The following is a 20,373-nucleotide window of genomic DNA, read 5'->3' on the forward strand; positions in this document are numbered from 1 at the left end:
GGCCTGTAGCATGCTGGGATGAAGGGCTACCAAATTTGTTCAAATTAATGACTTTGACCCACTTTCAAAGTCACAGGGGTCAAATGTCTTTAAATCATCAAACAACTTCTCAATAACCAAAAGGCCCATGACCTTGACCCACTTTCAAGGTCACAGGGGTTAAATGTCGTGAAATCATCAAATGACTTCTTCTCAATAACCAAAAGGCCAGGGGTACTGATATTGGGCCTGTAGCATGCTGGGATGAAGGGCTACCAATTTTGTTCAAATGAATGACATTGACCCACTTTCAAGGTGACATTGGTCAAATGTCAAATTACAGCATGTCATTATAATTATTATCTTACAATCACTGTCGGGTTATTATGTAGATCGGCGCTCTAACTTATATACATATATCAATAAGGCACACAACGTCAATGGCTCTCTATCAGAATTACTTATGTTCATGTAATTTCTTAAAGGACATGTAACAGCTGGCTAATTTCTAAATGTTTATGTGTCATTCATTACATCAAGTATCTTTTATATTCCCTAACATATCGACTTTATGTGATTATAACATTAGGGTCAAGAAAGTTAAAAAAAAAAAAGGAGAGGGGGGGTGGGGATTTTAGGACCAAAACCAACAATGTGATGATTTTCGTTCCATTATGCAATACAGCACCTTGATCATGAAATGTGGCCATGAGGGGGCACTTTGCCATGCATTGTGCAATATTTGAATGTTGAAACATTTTCTGAAAAGGCCATGATATTTGACAAGTAGCTTGCTGTTCCATGATCAATGTCGCATTTCAAATGTTAGAACACTCGCAACAACTTTTCTGAGGAATTGAGTCATATTGACCTTGGACAATATTTAAGGTTGTCAGATTTATTAAAACACTCCAATAACTTCTGAAGAAGTGAAGGCCACCAGTAGCTTGAAGTGTAGTGCTAGGAAGTTTGGAAAAAAATAGGACCTGAAATTGGATGAAAGTATTCAGACCCATTGGGCCTCTTGTTGATGGTACTTTAGTTATTTTCTTAATTGCAGTTTTATTTATTGTATTGGATCTTGGAATTATTTATATAAGGTTTGATTTTGCTCACAATTGAAATTTTGCTTATATTTAATATACATCATTTCAAAATTTTGAATTCAATTAAAAGTTAATGTTCATTCTACTCTCCAATTTGAAATCAACAGCTTGATGCTGATAATTCGAAAATAAGTTTCTTTTTAAATGTATGGCAAATTACAAAAGATTTAAAGTTGACAATTTGTTTTTCTCATCTTGTATGCTTATATATTATTTTACATACATTTTGTAATACTTTGATCATAAATAGAATTAACATGACTCTAGGTGCTGTAAAATATTCACAAATAAGTAACAGAAAGCACTGATGCATCACATATCTATACACTGTATATATGCTTTGACATTAAGTTATAAACATTGCAGTTGCATGCATTGTTTAATTATGAATGTACTTTATGGATCTGATTTATGATTGTACTGTTTGAATGTAAATGGATGGTGCTGATTAACACTGTTTAAGGGCATTATAATCACAATTATGTCAGTATTTAAGACTTCTTTTAGAATGTTTTATACATGTATATACAGATATGTGCTTGTATTAAGTGTTTTTAGCTCACCTGGCCCGAAGGGCCATTTGAGCTTATGCCGTACTGCAGCGGCGTCCGTCTGTCAACTTTTTCTTTTGAACAACTTCTTCTGAAGAACTGTAGGACCTAGGGTCATGATATTTGGCCAGTCGATACCTGGGAGCGAGTGCTATAAAGTTTCCTCATTAAAATGACCTTGACCTACTTTCAAGGTCACAGAGGTCAAATATGTTAAAAATTTCAAACAACAATTTCCTAAGAACCAATTGAACTAGAGTCATGATACTTGGGTATGTTATGAAGACCAGCAGTGCAAATATTTTTCTCAATTACAGTAATGAGGTAAAAAGGTCGACTTTAAATGCTAGTCGGGGGTCAAATGACAACTTTGGTTAAAAGCTTTAACAATCTTCTTCTCAAGTTCCATAAGGCCCAGGGTCATGATATTTGGCAAATAGGTACCTGGGATGAAGTGCTATAAAGTTTCCTCATTAAAATGACCATGACCTACTTTCAAGGTCACTGGGGTCAAATATGTGAAAAAAAATCAAACAACACAATATCCTAAGAACTATTTGAACTAGAGTCATGATACTTGGGTATATTATGTAGACCAGCTGTGTGAATTGTTTTCTTTATTACAGTAATTAGGTCAAAGGTCAACTTTAAGTGCGATTCAGGAGTCAAAGTCAATGTGGGTTAAAAGCTTTAAAATTTTCAAACAACAATATCATTAGAACCGTTTAAGAGATGTTAAAATGTCTTGTGTTCTAGTTACCAAATTTGGTCTTAAGTTACCTATATGTCAGTTTCATGTAACAAAAGAAACTGGGCCTCTTGTCCAATATGTAATTGATGCATTCCACCAAAGTTGGGTACAGTTCAATAGTACTAATGATCAGGTCAAACAAAAAGATTGGAATCAGTGTACATTCAACACTTTCTTTAATCTGTTAATACATTTCAAATAACGTCTTCAAGTTATGATGGAAAATTTACCATATTCAACCCAGTCTGTGTAGTTACTGAGTTCATCAATACCTTGACTCTGGTATGTTCATTCCACAAATTAGATTTTTATTGGAAGCAGTATGTGAAAGAATCTGAGTTTTATATTTTCTTATTTTAATATTTGTTGGAATGGATGTTGAACCAAGAGTCAATCCTGGAATAAACCCTATGCTGTGAGTGTGTCTTACTAAATACCTGTATTGTTCAGAGAAAGATCTATGTTTTAAAGAAAATGTGTTTTAATATTTTTAACATTTTATCAAAAGACAACAATGTGACATACTATTTTTTTTCAAATGTTTGGCTATGCATGTGGTGTGCTAATTAAGTGTTGAAATGATAGCAGAATAAGTTTGCAGACTTGATCATTCAGGATGAAAGGTTAAAAGTATACATGTACATATTGTTAGATAAATATAGTAATTATCATTATTAAGCTAGTTAGTCCGAACTGATAAACTGCAAATAAGACTTGTATAGTCAAAATGTTTCCAGTGACCGTTCTTATGATATTAATCCTTCCTGATTTTGCCATTCATCCACCATTTGAAGTAAAGAGGTGGTTGATATAGATTTATTGATATTTTACTATTTCTTATAATGTCAGACGAAATATAACCCTTAATATGAAGAGAATTACAAAAATTCTTCGAAGTACATGATCAGACGTTTTGTGATTCAGGGGCTAGGAACGAATGACTATTCCTTATTTGAAGTAGTTTTGAACAGTTAAAGATTGAAATGAGGTATTTTAATCCTTTATAGTCGATACAATTTGGCTGGACCTATATTCCATCATGTGTATATTGAGGAAACAATTTGCTTGTGATTAATTGAGATTTCATTGTTGCTGCAGTAGATAATATAGTACTACATGTAATCATGGTAATAGTCGCTAGTTTACATTTTGACCGCAAACTAGTGCCTTGTAAAATGTGTTCAACTGTGAGTGTGTTATTGATGCAGGATAACTTTCTGTGGTTGTCTGAAATGTTGAAGAGACAACAGGTGCAGCTTTTTGTTGATGTTGAATATATATCTATATCTATGATAAAAGATAATATGAGGAAGTAGAATATAAGCTTGTGTGATTGCTCAATTCCTGTAATTGTTTAGTACAAATGACTACCTTTAGTTCTACTTTGTTGATTAAACATTTGTTAACATCAAGATCAGTGTTTGGCAGTTGTTAAATGAATCACTTAAGGGTGTATGCTACCTTTCAATAATTACTGTGACATGTATTTCCTTTGAAAAGAGTTTTCAACTGCTTAATTTGTAAAACTGATGAATGATTCTTTGGATTTGATTGCCATACTACTTTGTAAATTGCCTATTATTGTGATAGGGATTAACAACACTGGAATCATTGTGAATTGCTCACTGGTTACTAAAGGCTTTGTAAGGGAAATGTAAGGGAAGTATGGCAGAATAGCTTATCCTGGAATCTGGTCTTTTGCCCCTATACTTAGAGAGTAATAGCCCTTTTTTCAGAATGTCACTTTGTCAGGGTATATCTCATATATGGTAATTTTGTATGCTGATATTTGGGTTAACAAAGTGTTGCATACTGAAATCTGTCTCAAGCCCCTACTATTATCGAGTTTTATTCCTTTGTTCATTTGCATTCCCTGTTCAGTAAAGTTAGTAGGGGATATAGAATTAAGCTCCATGAGTATTGTCCTGTTCACATTAAGATAACACAATCGGGCCATGTTATGGTAACTTTTAGAAGGGTTTCATGGATAATAATCCACAATGCAGTTAGTACTGCTTTTCTGAATGCATGTTGGATTACCAGCTGAATTTGATGTTGCACATCTATGACTTGATATTCGGTCACATTAACAATAGATAAGTACATATTTGGGTAACTATTAGTTCTACATGCAAGTACTGCATCAGTGAAGGTCATGCCACTAGATAACCAAAAGGCACAGGGAGATATTTAGCCAGGATCATACTTGGGTGAAGGGCTACCAAATATGTTAAATATTTTTAACATATTCTGAATAACCCAAATGCCTAGAATAATGATATTTGGCCAGTAGCATGCTGGGAAAAAATGCTACCAAGTCTGTTCAAATGAATGACCTTCACCAATATTCAAGGTCACCGGGGTCAATTGTCTTAAAATACCCTTAACCTTTTCTGAATAATAAAAATGTACAGGTTGATGATATTTGGCCAGAAGCATACTGGCGTGAAGGACTACTAAATTTGTTCAAATGAATTATCTTCGTCCATATTCAAGGTCACAGGGGTCAAATATGTTGAAATCTTTAAATACCTTTTGACTAACCAAATGGACCTAGGTAATGATATTTTGTCAGAAGCTGGGATGAAGGTCTATCAACTTTGTTCAAATAAATGACTTTTCTGAATAACCAAATGGACCTAGGTAATGATATTTTGTGAGAAGCTCAGATGAAGGTCTATCAACTTTGTTCAAATAAATGACTTTTCTGAATAACCAAAAGGTCCAGGGTGGCGATGATTTGCTAGTGACAATCAGGCATGAAGGGCTACAACGTTTGTTCAAATGTATGACCTTCATCCATATTCAAGGCCACATGGGTTAAATATGTCAAGAAACTTAAACGACTTCTAAATAAAAAAAGATGACTTGGATGATGTTTTTAGCAAGTAGCATGCTGGGATGAAATGTTTGAAAAGTTCAAAAGAATGACATTGAATCGTGTTTAAAACTTAAATGACTTCTGAATATAACCAAAATGCAAAGGGTGATGATATGTGACCATTAGCATGCTCAGATGAAGAGCTTTAAACTTTGTTCATGTGAATGACCTTGACACACTTTCAAAGTCGCATCTGATCAACTGTGTATACATCTTCTCAGTGAACAAAAGTTCTAGGGTGGTGATGATTGGCGAGTTGCATTCCTGGATGAAGGTCTATAAAGTTTGTTCAATGTAATGTCCTTGTTTGACTCTCAAGGGCACATGTGTCAAATGTGTTTAAATCTTTTAAAGGGTTTTTTGAATGACTTTGTGTAAAGACACAGATAGTTTGCCTGTAGCTCTATTTTAGTCACTTTTATATTACAATTGTGACATTAATACCAGGTAGGCGATTCAGGCCCTTTGGGCCTCTTGTTTCTTATCAGCTTCAAAATGAATTGAAAAAGATCCCTCCAAAACCATCTGAGAAAGAGCGCTAACAAACTTTAACTCTCACTCAAAATTCAAGATAGCTGCCTGTCGGCAATCTTGGTTTTCCCGATCAATCCCAAAATTGAAACTTTCTGGGAGAAAAAAAAAATGATTACAAACTTAAACTCTAAATCTTTTAGATTGCCGCTTGTCGAGCAAAATATGATCAAGATCCCTCGAGCACTTTCTGAGAAATAGCGCTAACAAGAATAATGGAAGGACGAGCGATGAAGAGTAACTCACCATCTGATGATGGTGGGCCAAAAATATATATGTTTTTCACTAATCTTGCCCGACAGACTCCACGTGAGTTTATGCAATGTCACGACGTCAACCTTCGATTACCTAAAGGAGCTGAAGCGGTTTTTCCTAAACCTGGCGTCTCTTGATCAAGGGGATTCAATATAGTATACATGGAGGGTTTGGGTAGAGCAGGTTTGTTTGGGGATACATCTGTAACATAGTTTATCCGTTTTGGAAGAGTGGATATAAACCTTATCTTGCATAGAGCATCTATGGGTCAAGACGATTCAAATATCTACTTAATAAATAAAGGGTATGGAACCAATAACGGAATAATGAAGGGGAGCAATGCGCATCTAATTTGACATTGAACATATTTTGGCCATAAAAATTCAGTGTTGTATAATGAAGAATGTGACGTCCTATGGGGACAGGGCATCACCCGAAGTAGAAAACTACATTTTAAGTTCGAGTGAAGGGGTCTGAACCTTTCCCGCAGAACATCCTTGTGTCAAAGTTTTTCTTGTTATATTTAAAAGTCTACTTCCTTAGTAAGGAGTGAAGGGATTTTAACCTCTGTTTGGTATATTTCCTTAGGAAAATGGGATTCATGGCTGCCTGTACAAAAGGAAAGTGTGTCTGTCCTTGAGTTTGAAGTGGGGGGAAACCTGTTAAACTTCTTCTACAGTTCCGATAGACGAATTTCAACAAACTGTGCGTAAATGATGATCTTATGACCAAGACCGGCTGTTGTTTTTCAGGCTTATTTGAAATCCAACAGTAGGGCAACGTTTGGCTCAGTTGCCGGCCTCTGACTGAATGAGACGTTTTCGGCTTTTTCACAATTTCTATACATTATATGTGTACCGACATAAATGATCTAGTCCACTATTGAGCGATAACACACCACGTGTGCATCGTGTGTCATCTGTACGTTTTGTCACGTCAGGTCCACAAAGCAAGAACGGCGTTAGTGAACACAAAATAAAACAAAGCACACTTATGAACACAAGGATATAAAAATTGATATTTTATATCACACAAGAATATGAAATATTTCCGAATCAGATAATGATAGCGACCATAAAACTTGCTCAAATTCTTCATCAACCTGCATCATTCAAAATCAGATATGTTGTAAGGTTGTCTGTCAGCTGTTGACATCAATAATGGAAATCATGACATTCGGAGTAAGTTATTGAACGAGTCAACTGTAACCTGTAAACACCGTACTAATGAAGTAATAAGGAATTTGGATAATGGTTCGGCTGAACAGCAACATTGTATACGGATTCCTGTGATGTTTTAGAATCCAATACAAACGAGGTGGGTCCGTATCTTTAATCCCTAATCAGTGTTTGGAAAGATCATATCACAGAAACATGATAAGCTAGTATTCCGTCCTTCAACAAAAACGGAAAATGTATTGGTAGGGTTTCCTTGGTTATGAAGCAAGCTTAGTTCTTGTTAAAAGCAGTAAATGTAATGATGTGTGTAGACAACGATTGAGTCTGTATACCTATGCAGATTGTGGAGTGTGGTTTAAACATCGGGGTGAAGAAATACAGACTTGTGAGAACACCGTTGGTTTTGGCAGATTTTACGTAATTGTGATGTATTGGCTTTCAGGTACTCAATGGCTGTGTGCATTTGGTTTGCTCCAAGCAGGAATGGCTCGGAATGTCGTCGCCAAAGCGATTTGTTTTCATCAGAGCACGATACTGTGTTAAGCTCATTATCACCTAGCCCAAATTCGTTGACCTATTGCGATCGTCTTTTGTCTAGCGTCGTCTGTCCGTAAACAATTCACATTTTTGACTTCTTCTCTAAAACCACTGAACGAATGTCAATAAAATGTTCACGGAAGTTCCATACTAAAAGAAGAACTAAAATTGTGTAGTATATGGATCTAACCCCCAGGGGCCTAAAGGGACCGGTTCAAATCTGTTAAAATATCAACGATCTTCTTCTTCAGACCCAGATATGCTAGAATCAAACCCTCTTCGTGGAAGTAAAGGTCCTAAGCTTCATCAAACTTGTGAATTTCCCTACTCCCGTGACATCCATTTATCCCTTGTGGTGAGGTAAATCTGAGCATTGTCAGCTAGATTAGTCACTCTTCAACTTTATTATAGCAAGGGAACCACCGTCAAAAAAACATATTTGGATTATAGGTATATTGTATTGCAACTCATGTGACCATTAAGGCCGATGTGCCTCTTGTTTCTTGAAATGACTTCTTCTAGATATTCAATAGACCTAGGGTGATGATATTTGGCAGATAGTATACTGGGATGCAGGGCTACCAAGTCTGTTAAAATGAATGACATTGACCCACGTTTAAGGTCACTAGGGTTGAATGGTGAAAACAACTAAATATCTTAATATTGGCCATTAGCCTGCAGGGATGAATGGTGACAATGTTTGTTTAAATGAAGATTCTTGACGGACTTTCAAGGTCACAGGTGTTAAATGTGTCTTTAAACAACTTCTGAATATTCCAAAAGGTCCTGGTGATGATATATGGACAGTTTCTAGCAGAGGTGAAGGGCTACCACGTTTGTTCAAATTAATTACCTTGACCAATATTCAGGTCACTGGGGTCAAAAGATTAAACATCTTAATGAGTTATTTTTAATAACCAAAAAGTCAAAGGTAATTTTGGCCAATTCCATGCTTGGAAGGATTTCTACAAAGTTCTTTTCATATTGATGTTTTTTAAAGGTCACAATGGTCAAATATGTTAAGCCTTTCAAATGACTAGTACTCAATAACCAGACTTTCCAGGGTGTTGACATATGGCAAGTACAATGTAGTATGCTTGAGTGTGGGGATACCAAGTTTGTTCAAATAAGTGACAACTTTCAAGGTCACAGGGGTCAAATGTGTCATCATAAGAACGTTTGAATAAAACAAAAGGCCCAGGGTGATGATATTTGGTCAGTTGCTTGGAGAGAGTAATGGCTACCAAATTTGTTCACATGATTGACCTTGACCTACTTCTAAGGTCACTGAAGTCAAATATATAACCAAAAGGATGAAGAATGTTGGCAGATAGCCTGCAGGTATGAAGGGCTACCATGTTTGTTCAAATGAATGACCTCGACCCACTCAATGCCACTGGAGTCAAATTTTTGAGAAAAACAAAATCAAATAACTTCTTAATAACCAATCGGTCCAGAGCAATTATATCTGGCAAGCATCGTGCTGAGGTGAATGGAATACAAACTTTTTTTTAAGTTTCAAGGTCACAGGGTTCAAATATGTTAAATGGGTTTAAACAACTTTTTCTCAATAGCCAAAAGGTCCAGGGTGATGATATCTGGCAAGTAGCATGCTGTGGCAAAGGGCTTCCAGGTTTATTCAAATCAATGAACTTGACCCACTTTCCCATTTTGGTTCCATAGGTGTCGCTTTGCAGAGAAGCTGCCCCAATACATTTTCAGTGTAGATCAATGCTGGTAATCAACGCAGATATCTGCTATGAAACACTCACCGTGAGGGCCACATAGCCCAGGATTCATAGTTCAGCAGATGTCATTTTAAGTTTTAATAAATTTGGCCCTTGTGAAATTAATGCGAGTTTTAGAAATTATTTGAACCATATTGATAACCCTGTTCCCCTGCAAAATATGAAGATCCTAGACCTCAAAGTTCTGTAGAAGACACTATTAGAAGTTCAAATACATGACCTCTGTTATCTAGGAAATGGACAAAGTCGATAGCCCATCAATACAGAAAGCTAATCACCAAATATCATGATTCGTTGCACCCATCATAATGTCTTTATGTCATGTGAGCTTAATACTACATGTACCAATGGATGACTGAGTGGATTTTGAAGATATCTTTGGCCAGAAAGGATTTAAATTCTCATACCCTAGTAAACAAAACCACTTTTCTGAATAATTACACATAAATAGATAAACGTATGTTATTTCCCAGAGCAAATGCTTAGGAAACAATTCTGTAATTTTGTATAAAGTTTTTTAACTTCTTCAAAACTTCCATAAATCTTGTCCATCCATGTACATTCCCTTTGCAATCACTTGTATAAACATATGTAATGAGCTCATTCTGTACAGAACAAGATAGATTAATTAGCAGATAGAAAATAACAAAAACAACACCACCAGCACAAGAAACAGAGTCACTACTTATAATATCATTTATTTCAATTGAATTTTTTTTATGAAACTAATTTGCTGTAAGTATGCAACACAAGACGAAATAAACATATAGTGTGTTTCAATTCGTTGGTCACTTCTTCTCAATAACCAATAAACATAAAGCTTCTGAGAAGTATTTAAAAAAAAAAAGTGTCTGGAATGTGTTTAAGAAAAGTAAGTTCACAAAAGCATAACAAAGATACAGGTTATATCACTATGTAACTGCTGATGTAAACATAAAGATCATTCCACACCAACAGTGAAACATGCAAGGTTCATCAATTAAAATTAAACTATTATGACTGCAATAAGACCATAAAAGGACGGATCACACGCTTTGTTAACTTCTTCCTTGGTGTACATGATCGTAATGGATTCCATGTGAATATAACTTCTTATTGGCAGTTCTTGTCCAGGATCAGGAAAAACTAGGGATTCGGTTCACCTAATCATCCAATTTTTACATTTATGTTATATATTAATGCCATGATTAGATTTTTTTCTCCCACCTCTGCATATGCAAGATACACTTGTCCAAAATTGAAAACCTGTGTTGGATAGTTCTATTGGATTCCACTTAGGTGCATCATAACCCCCAGTTCAGGAATTTCATTGTCTCTAAGTCCTGAACTGGGGGTGCATAAAACAAACATTCGAGCTCAAAATATTGAGGACCATATGGCCCGACATTCTGAAATGAGACTTTATAATAATTTACAAAATCTAATATATCTATTGTTGTATTAGCAACATCATTCGTTCAGTGTCTACTTTCACTAAATTCCAGATTTAGAGGTGGGAGAAAAGACTTCATCGTTATGTTGGTATAGGGGATAGGGAAACTCTACCCCCGGGTGTAGAATTAGGGCTTAGAGCCTCAGCAATGACTTGGTTCTTTAAACTCTACCCTCGGGTGTAGAATTAGGGCTTAGAGCCTCAGCAATGACTTGGTTCTCACCTAAACTCTACCCTCGGGTGTAGAATTAGGGCTTAGAGCCTCAGCATTGACTTGGTTCTCACCTAAACTCTACACTCTTGGTAAGAACTTTCTTATCTCCAAGATGATACACTTTCATAAATTATAATTCATTTTAAAGCAATGTCAGAAAAGGTAGGTTCATCCTAACGACATCAGACAGGTCGAATTCAGATATTTCAATCAGTCTGCAAGTCTACATGGAAGTACATGAGGGATAAGGAGATCACTGGGGTACAATTTTCATATCCCTAACACCTACTGGTACGTACAGTTTACTCCTTTTACATCATATTGTGACCTTTTTAAAAAAAAACCAAAATGAAAATAAAGATATTATTCAGTTTAAAAGTCTGCTGTCTATACAAGCCTCCCTGCTACTGTGACATCATCTAACTATAAAATGTGAAGTGTCATTCAGTTATATTTTTTGTAACATCAAAATTGACTATGCCAATAGGGAATACAGATATCCTACACCCTAAAGTAACTAGATAGATCTCTCCTACACCTACAGATACATGTAAGGGAGAAATACACATCCTACATTAGTACAGTTATAACAGTCCAAAAAAATAGGCCATTATCATTTACACATTTTCAAAACAATGGGTAGTATCAGTGACCAGGAATGCCCCTGATTACAGATCATGATTGAACATAAGGAATTACAAAGACAGGCACTAATACTAAACAGACATAAAACCTCCTATTCTCCAAAACAAAGAAGACTTGAGTCTTCAATTAGAGTATTAAAAAATACTGGAAGGTTCTTGCTAAAATTTTAATACAAACATGGCTATTTAATTTAGTATCAATATGGTTAAAATTCACTGGCTGCATACCAAGAAATTGATGAAACTAGCATGAATTGATAAAATATCAAAACACTATAAATAATGATATAAAAAAACCAGGCTGAGACTAGTTATGACTTATGTTTTGTGTGTGCATATGGGCATACCATGTCACAAGTCTACAAGCACTTTTCAATGAGAAGGCATTGGCAGCACAGCTGTTCACCATGTCAGATCAATTTAATAAAGAACAATGGGTATAAAAATAGAACCTACCAGTGACAAATGTATCTACATAATAAATAAATGTATCTACAGACATAACAAAATGATTAAAGCAGTTGCTATCAGTCCACTTTCACAAACACCTTTGATCTGGAAAATATTTTCTTTGCTTCATCTACCTCAGATAGTTTTTTCTCAATTTCTTGCTTTTGTGAACGAATTCGAAAAGTGTCCATTCTTAAAGGTAATGCTGACATTTCCCGTACCAGTTCTTCTTCCTCTGTAAATATAAAAAATAAAGTTTTAGTTAACAAACAATTCAGTGGTTAACCTTAGGCATTATTTACTCATCACATTAAAGCTACCCAAGGCCTTGTCGATAGGACCAAGAATGAAACAAAAATGACCTAAATGTGAAAATTAGCACATCAAATTACTATTAATATATGATGTCTATCAGTGTGGAACAGTTTTACAAAATAGATGTCCCAGTAAGGCAATGCTCATACCCGTTAGTGCACACTTCTACCACAGAGGAGTAAAACTCTCAGTAAGGAAGTGTGTATACCATTAAGTGTACACTTCTACCACAGAAATGTAAACCCCACAGTAAAGCATTGTGTATACCATTAAGTGTGCACTTCTAACACAGAAAGGCAAACCTCACAGAAAAGCAGTGTGTATACCTTTAAGTGTACACTTCTAACGCAGAAAGGTAAACCCCACGGTAAAGCAGTGTGTATACTATTAAGTGTACACTTCTAACGCAGAAAGGTAAACCCCACAGTAAGGCAGTGTGTATACCATTAAGTATACACTCCTACCACAGAAAGGTAAAACCCACAGTAAAGCAGTGTGTGTACCATTTAGTGTACACTTCTACCACAGAAAGGTAAACCTCACAATAAAGCAGTGTGTATACCATTAAGTGTACACTTCTAACACAGAAAGGTAAACCCCACAGTAAAGCAGTGTGTATACCATTAAGGGTACACTACCACAGAGTGAAATTGTGTATAGAACAATAATTGTGTTTCAAACACCATCCTTTTACTGTTCAATTTTTGAAAAGATGCCATGAAAGTTAAACATTTTTTAAGGCAAATGTTGTCCATGACCAGGTTTAGTAAAATGGCATATTGTGCCAAGTGGGGCACAAACAACCTTCTTTATCATTCTACAGACAAATTAAAAAAATATTCATTTTTGTAATTGAACATCTTGACTGGTGAATTACATTTCTCCCATGTAGTTAAAACCATTTTCCCCACAGTTCAGTCATACTTGTTTAAGTCAAAGTGCATAACATGCAGAAAGTTTTTGTGAAATCCTAACATCATTCCACCTACTTTTTATTAGCAGATTCAGTGTTGTGCGTCTCTCAGCTTCTGGCAGTGCTCTGTGGCCGGGAGGCATTTCTGGGTCTGGTATGTTGGCTATGCGATCTTCCTCGTCCTTTTTCCATTGCACTTTCCGTGATGCGAGACTAAGGACATAAATTACTGGATTGTACATCCCTTTACCTACTTTCAGCCATTAAACCTTAAGATATCACAAACATTATACAGCAAAAGTATGAATTCGCTCATATCTATTTGTCCAAAGATGGTCAATCTCAACATTTCCACAATAGTTTTATTTACATAACATGTTTAGTAATTTAAAAAAAAAACTTTGATATTTATATAACGCATGAATGGAAAAATATTCAAATTATGTGCAAAATATTTTCATGAATACCTGGTAAAGAAAATCTCAAATTTTTCCTAGCTTACATTTGTACTCAAATTAAGAGATCTTTCTTTAGAAGGTCCGAAAAAAATATTAAGACAAATTGAGACTTCATCAAGAAATAAAAAATAATTTATGTGTACAGGCTACACACACACTCGCTCAATGACCATTGTTCCAATAAACTAGAGTTATCATCCTTTGAATCCATTTGCCCAAGAATGCTCTAGATCTGAAAAAAATGATTTGAATATTTCCTTCTGTAAGGAAGGAAAAGGATTTTAAAGATTAATCTATTTCCCCTAATGAGCCCTGCCCGTCTGCCCCAGGGGGTCCACATCCTCTGTTTATGCAGAATTGAATTTTCTTTGCCAATGGATACTTTCCACTAAATTTGGTTTAAAAAATGTAATTTGTATGAAAGGACAAGGGAATTTAAGATTTACCTCCATTTCTCATACTGGGTTCTGCCCCACATCCCCTGTTCATATAAAGTTACCGTAGATGTGCATATAAAAATGGCAGGGTTATTTTTTAACAGCTTAAGTTCCTTGATAACAAATGGTTGGTTGATAGCTTAAGCAAAGAAATGCACTGGGTATGATCTCTTAGTTAGGGGAAAACAAAGCTTTTAGTTAACAGTAACTTTTTTTCAGTTCAACTATTCAAAATAGAAACACATTCTTTTAACAAGACTTACTATTTAGGGACCTCTCCAAATTTGTGCTTTGTTGTGAAATCCTCATTCCTGCTCTTCTTGAGGTCATCCAACGCTGTGAGACTCGGACTCCTCATTATTGGGGACCTCCTGGCATTTACACCATTAATCTTTATGAAGTCAAAGTTATTCCTTGTCATCTTGACCTGACAAAATTAGAAGTTGTGTGTTATGTAAACTAGTCCCTGGTTATTTGTCCACTACTTGATGGTAACAATACAGACCATTGTAATTTCACAAAAAGAAGTGCTGATGCATACACTTAACAACAATAGGCTGCTTCCATTCTTCAACGTTAACAATAGCTATTTAATGTTTCTTGTTTTGTACAAAAAATGATTGCCTTTATTTGTATTTAAGTGTTTATAAAACAAACACAAGCCTTTGATTGACTTGCCTATTATTTACATTACATACTATGTTAAGTTAGAAACCTACATCAGTAGCTGAACTTGCACGGGGAACTGTCAGTTTTTCCTCTGGTACATTGACTTCTGGAGAGCTAGGACGAGAGGGAAACTTAACCGACGGGCCTGAACGGGAATGTGCCCTGGTGAAACATGCAGATTGCGGTCTTGGTGCATCTGGCTCACGCTAAAATAAGCAAAAATCACACATTAATGTAGACAAAGTCAATAAAGTGCCACAATGATACATGTATGTATTTGAAAACAATGATATTTTTTAAATTAAATCTTAAAATCATTTAAAAGCATCAAGAGCAGAGATTAATTATTTCAAAACAATTGAAAGATATTTGTGGAACCTTTCACATGCCATTTCTTTTTCCACATCGATGAAATTGAGCATTTCCAGGAGCAACTATTGGCACTCAAAAACCTATTCTATTTGGTACAGACTGCACCACAAAGGTATACAAACCTCAATATCACCCTTCACTCGGGACGGAATATCACGGTACTTTTCTGACTTCCACAGTGCCTTCACTGGCTTGTGGCTTTCTGCTTCTCTTTCTTTACTTTTCCTCTGTATTTGTCTCATGCGTCGTACATTGTCCATGTAATGGTTTTTTGGTTTTGTTTCTGAAAAAAATATGTGAAAACTAATGTGCTTATTGCTCTTTTTGTAACTTCTTCACAATTTATGTGGAAACTCCTGAGAGCATCTCTGAGATGAATGTGGACTTGGTGCCCATTTTTTAACAGCTGGGTAGACTAAAACATCAGGGCAAAGTGTCTTGTTTAAGTCATAACACTGGTTCATTTGTCAGCATAATGCAAACCAACAGATACACTACCAAAAGTGATTTGCTGTCCTTGAGATTTGGTATTTATTTTTGAAAAGCAAATATATTTTTGAAACTATACAATTTTTTTAAAACAAGGCAACCAAGACAATAAGTGCACTGAGTGATAAATGACATCAATTATTTTATTTATACTGTGCTTGTAGTAATGTCGGTACAAGAAAATTGGAAATTCAAACTTGTATATGAGGTAATTTTAATGAACATGTATTTTTTAAAAGTATATTTTCTTTTGTATCATGAAGATTGGATATAAAGAAATGAAGTCTACAAAGCAGCAGCAAAAACACAATTTATAGTAATGGTGACCTTGTTTTTTACCCTTAAATCAAAATGCAAGTTGAAATGTGGACTCAACCGGAAGTTGGAACAAAAAGAATGGTTAAATATTTTCACATATTATTGAGGCATACCTTCTTTTTTAATTAAATTAAAACCAACTGTTACTAGTACTAATTTATCCCCTTGGTAATAACTAGAATATCTTAATTGATCAACTGTGGTTTAATGCAGTACTTTTGCCATATAAGTGTAGTAACTGAAAAACAAACTAATTTTGTCCTAACAGTTTGATTCTTAAAATATATACATCTAATGTTAATTATATTATAAATAAAGATGAAATTCAAAATTAGAATTATCCCTTACAGGGAGAATCAAATGAGCTAGAGTAATGATCGCCATTAAGTTCTTGGATGTCTTTACCAAACATGTACCTAGCTTTCCCACATGGGAAGATAAATATAAAGAGTTACTAAAAATATGATGAATTCATTTCTGTACAAATTTGCATGTGGTTGATAATTTGCCAAAACTGGGGATATTGATGGGGCCACAAAATGTTTTGCGTCCATCAATTTCATTACAGGTGGTATGAATCAGAGTTTTCATCATCTCCTTAGACTTCCTTAGATCTTTTAATAAGTATATCATGCACCAAAAATTGTTTATTTTACTTAAAGCTGCATCAGAATGTGATAATACAATGGTTCTCAAAAAGATACAACTATTACCTGTTCCATATTTTTTTGTTGAACCATATCCCTGACCATTAACAAGCATCATTCCACCTCCGCCGTGCATGATGACGTCTCTTTACGTAGTTAATATAAGTCAAATCTCTTTTAATCACATCACTGTACCATATCTTTGCATTCCCACAAAAGCCAGCTGTACAATCTGAAAGAAACAATACAAAACTTACATCATTTAAATGAAAAAAATATTGCATGTTTTTGTTGTAAATACCAAAACAAAAGGAGGGTTTACAGATCCAGAAGCATGCTGAACAGCATGAAATTGTGAGAGTGTTTTGGGCTCAACACTTGAAAACCTTCTTCAGCAAATTAAATACAATGTAATTCAGAAATTGATGACAAGAACTTGTGCAATAATATATACATGTGTACATATATGTTCCATTCCTCTGACCAACTAGCAGCTATTTCATTAGGTTTGGGTTCCAAAAAATACAATGTTGGCAAAAAAAAGGGTGGTGTTTTTGTAATATACATATATGCAATTTTTAGACATTTTCTTTCTGCTGGTAAGGATTTATGCCTCCCTTTAAAAATAAAGAATAGTCAAATGTTAATGGGGTAAATACTGCATATATATTGTTTGTTAAAGATAATTCATAAAAAGGGAGGAATCACAACGAAATGTTTTCCCCATTGCTCATGATAATCTTTTGACAGATATTACCATTAAAATTGTAATAGAGACGGAAAACTCTTCAGATTCATGCTGGGTCAGACAGGGATTCAAACTTAGGCCTTTGAACTCTAGTTGGAAGCTCTAACCAACTGAGCTACCTGGTCACAGGCACAAAATTATATACTGTATATATAATTTGTATATATATATACCGCTGAACACTTCCTTTCTATTTCTAAGTTTCACCTGGAAGACAACACCATTCACAACTTTGGTCCATTTAATCCTATGTCAAGCACACATATGGAACTTCAAACATGATTCAACTCCAAACCTCTTAATACTAGACAGACTCTTACCAACGGAGCTGCTACCAGCAGTCACCTATCTAGTACTTATATCAAATACTTGCCTCTCTGACGATATAATAAGATCCGGGTCGTTTTTGCCCGAAATACTGTTCACACTACAGGTTATTTCACCATAAATCCAGTTGGCCCAGTTGAAAGCTCTCATATAAATATATTTTTAATATATTTTTAAATAAAGATATAGTTTTAACTCATTCACCCCTGAAGACACATTTGAACTCCTCCAATTCAAAGGTTAAAATAGTTCATTATGAAATTTCAGGGGTGAATGAGTTAAGCAATATTACAAATGGTACATTCCTTTCATTTTATAGGTAGTTGGATTATGAGATACATATAGTATCACAGACTTAGATAATCTAAGTCTGTGATAATAGTAAGTTGGTCCTGACCACATAGCTTTACATGGTGATCTTCCCTTAGCACGGGTTTGGGAGTAAACAAAACACCCGCAATCCTCACCTGTGATCATAAAAAAAATACCATTACAAGTGGAAAGGTCTCTTTTCAATGAATCTATTAATATAATTACAAAAATAATGTAATTTTGTTATGCAGAATTAAAATTAACATGCCATTAGACACTACATTGCTGAACATATGTAAAAATAAGTAACTTTTACAGTTGACTGCAGCCGGGGTTCGATCCCCGAAGTTGTTGCATGCATGGAATATCAGAGACAGTGTTTTTCCCCTGCCCACACAACTCCAACAACCCAGGTGGAGTATAAAATGGTCTGGGGTGGATGTTGCGGTATCTGTGATGTAGCATTCAAGTGAGGTGGCACTATAAAAGATGCCGTTGGAAGCACGGTTCCACTACAAACCGAACACAATACATCTCCAGCACACACGCAGGCATATACACATAGGGAGATATTAGCCTTGTAGCATAGGACTAGTAGTTAGCGCCTGATAAGGCAGCTCCTGTGAATTCCTCGAAAAATGTATATCCTAATTGTATTAATTGTATATCTATGTACTGTAAAGCGCTTTAGAGTGGCTTATGTTAGCTAGGTAGGGCGCTATATCAAATGTTGTATATCATTATTATTTCATTCTAGCTGTCACACTTACAAAATAAAAGTTGGTATTAGTGTAACCTTTTAAAATGTTCTAAACGATTCCATTGGTGAGATAATAAAATATCTTTATAATTCTGGATCGGGTTTTTAGTCCGGGAACGGCGTACAAGATTTATGCCCCCTATCTTTTCGGCAAATCCCTACCAACAAGGACTTTTACAAATACTCTTTCTTCCCCCTAACCATAGTCCAATGGAACGCCCTCCCGTTAGGAGCTTGCAGCAGTCCATCACTTGACACCTTCAAGAAGGCAATCAGTGATACTCCCTTTGTTAGGCCATAGACTATGTCAGCATATTTTTAACTTCACCCCTTGTCATCATAGTTCACCTACCCGAATACACTATTTCTGGCTCTGTATTGGAAAGAGTTCCTAAAGGTGGCCAGAGTTGATATGACCAACACCGAATCAGAACTCTTTCCAAATACAGCTCAGTTTGAGTGTATGTTACTGTATATTAGGTAATCAATCTTCAAACTATTATTATCACCCCCCATCCCTCACCCCCCCACTCAAAGTCCATAATAGATCCGCTATTTTGTACAACAGGAGCTATCAACATCCGTAGAGGTTCCATAAAATATGCCCTTGTATGGGCAGTAGCAGGTCTAAACTTATAGACATTTCTTAGCACCAAATACTCTCTCATCACACTTTTCTTTCTTTCCTCTCCCTCTGCCTTATGCATGCACCAGTCCGCACTTTAAAAATTTCTATCTCGGTCACCACACAATACCTTTTAACATGCACAGACGCGCACGCTGCACATAATACTCGAAAGAGGGTGATGCAGAATAGATAGATAGATAGATAGCCTACCCCCGACCCCACCGCACCTGTCTATTGCTCTAAAGATGTTAGATTACAACTAGATTAAATTACATTGATATGCAATAAAAATCGTTTCGCAAACAAATGAAGCTGTCGTTTAAGATTGATACAAATAAGTACACAGTTTTTATGGGCGATACAACTTACGTCAAATAGGAAAAAAATACCACGGCATATTTTGTTTACATCTTTGCCCGGTGACTCAAGTCCAAACACAACATTTGACTACTAAAATCGACCTGTTCGTTGTGAAACTTTCAGCGCTGGTGTCATTTGAGTTAAAAGAAACAAGCACCGACATCCAAAAACGTAATTCACGATAATCAAATAACTAACTTACAACAAAAAGGTATAATACACAACCCGAGTTTTCAATGCCAAACGCAACGTCTGTCGTCCTCCATATTGAATTTTGCTTCAGAATCACGTGATTATCAAAGAAATTTCACAAACGGTTGCTATTTTCCACAAACAAATATAATTAAGAATATGATTCAAATC

The 20,373-nt window shown here is 35.5% G+C and overlaps 1 protein-coding gene across 1 annotated transcript; it reads right to left on the minus strand.

Moving 5' to 3' along the window:
• Positions 1 to 11,050: 11,050 nt before the first annotated feature.
• On the minus strand, positions 11,051 to 20,318 carry LOC110448889 (enkurin domain-containing protein 1-like). The gene is made up of 7 exons (XM_021495373.1): positions 20,213 to 20,318; positions 16,942 to 17,107; positions 15,544 to 15,704; positions 15,100 to 15,255; positions 14,644 to 14,807; positions 13,562 to 13,698; positions 11,051 to 12,492 (listed from the first exon to the last, which is right to left on the minus strand). Exons 2-7 carry the CDS (start codon positions 17,009 to 17,011, stop codon positions 12,335 to 12,337), a joined length of 846 nt encoding a protein of 281 aa, XP_021351048.1. The 5' UTR covers positions 17,012 to 17,107; positions 20,213 to 20,318; the 3' UTR covers positions 11,051 to 12,334.
• Between the last annotated feature and the right edge of the window lie 55 nt (positions 20,319 to 20,373).

This window comes from Mizuhopecten yessoensis, unplaced genomic scaffold (assembly GCF_002113885.1).
Source record: "Mizuhopecten yessoensis strain PY_sf001 unplaced genomic scaffold, ASM211388v2 scaffold4373_2, whole genome shotgun sequence".
NCBI lineage: Eukaryota > Metazoa > Mollusca > Bivalvia > Pectinida > Pectinidae > Mizuhopecten > Mizuhopecten yessoensis.

Excerpts from the sequence above, each read along its gene's own strand:
- LOC110448889 (XM_021495373.1), bottom strand. The coding sequence starts at position 17,011 with ATGCACGGCGGAGGTGGAATGATGCTTGTTAATGGTCAGGGATATGGT. Across the intron at positions 15,256-15,543 it reads GAGTGAAGGGTGATATTGAG|CGTGAGCCAGATGCACCAAG; the intron begins GTTTGTATACCT and ends TGCTTATTTTAG. Across the intron at positions 14,808-15,099 it reads GTGCAAGTTCAGCTACTGAT|GTCAAGATGACAAGGAATAA; the intron begins GTAGGTTTCTAA and ends TAATTTTGTCAG.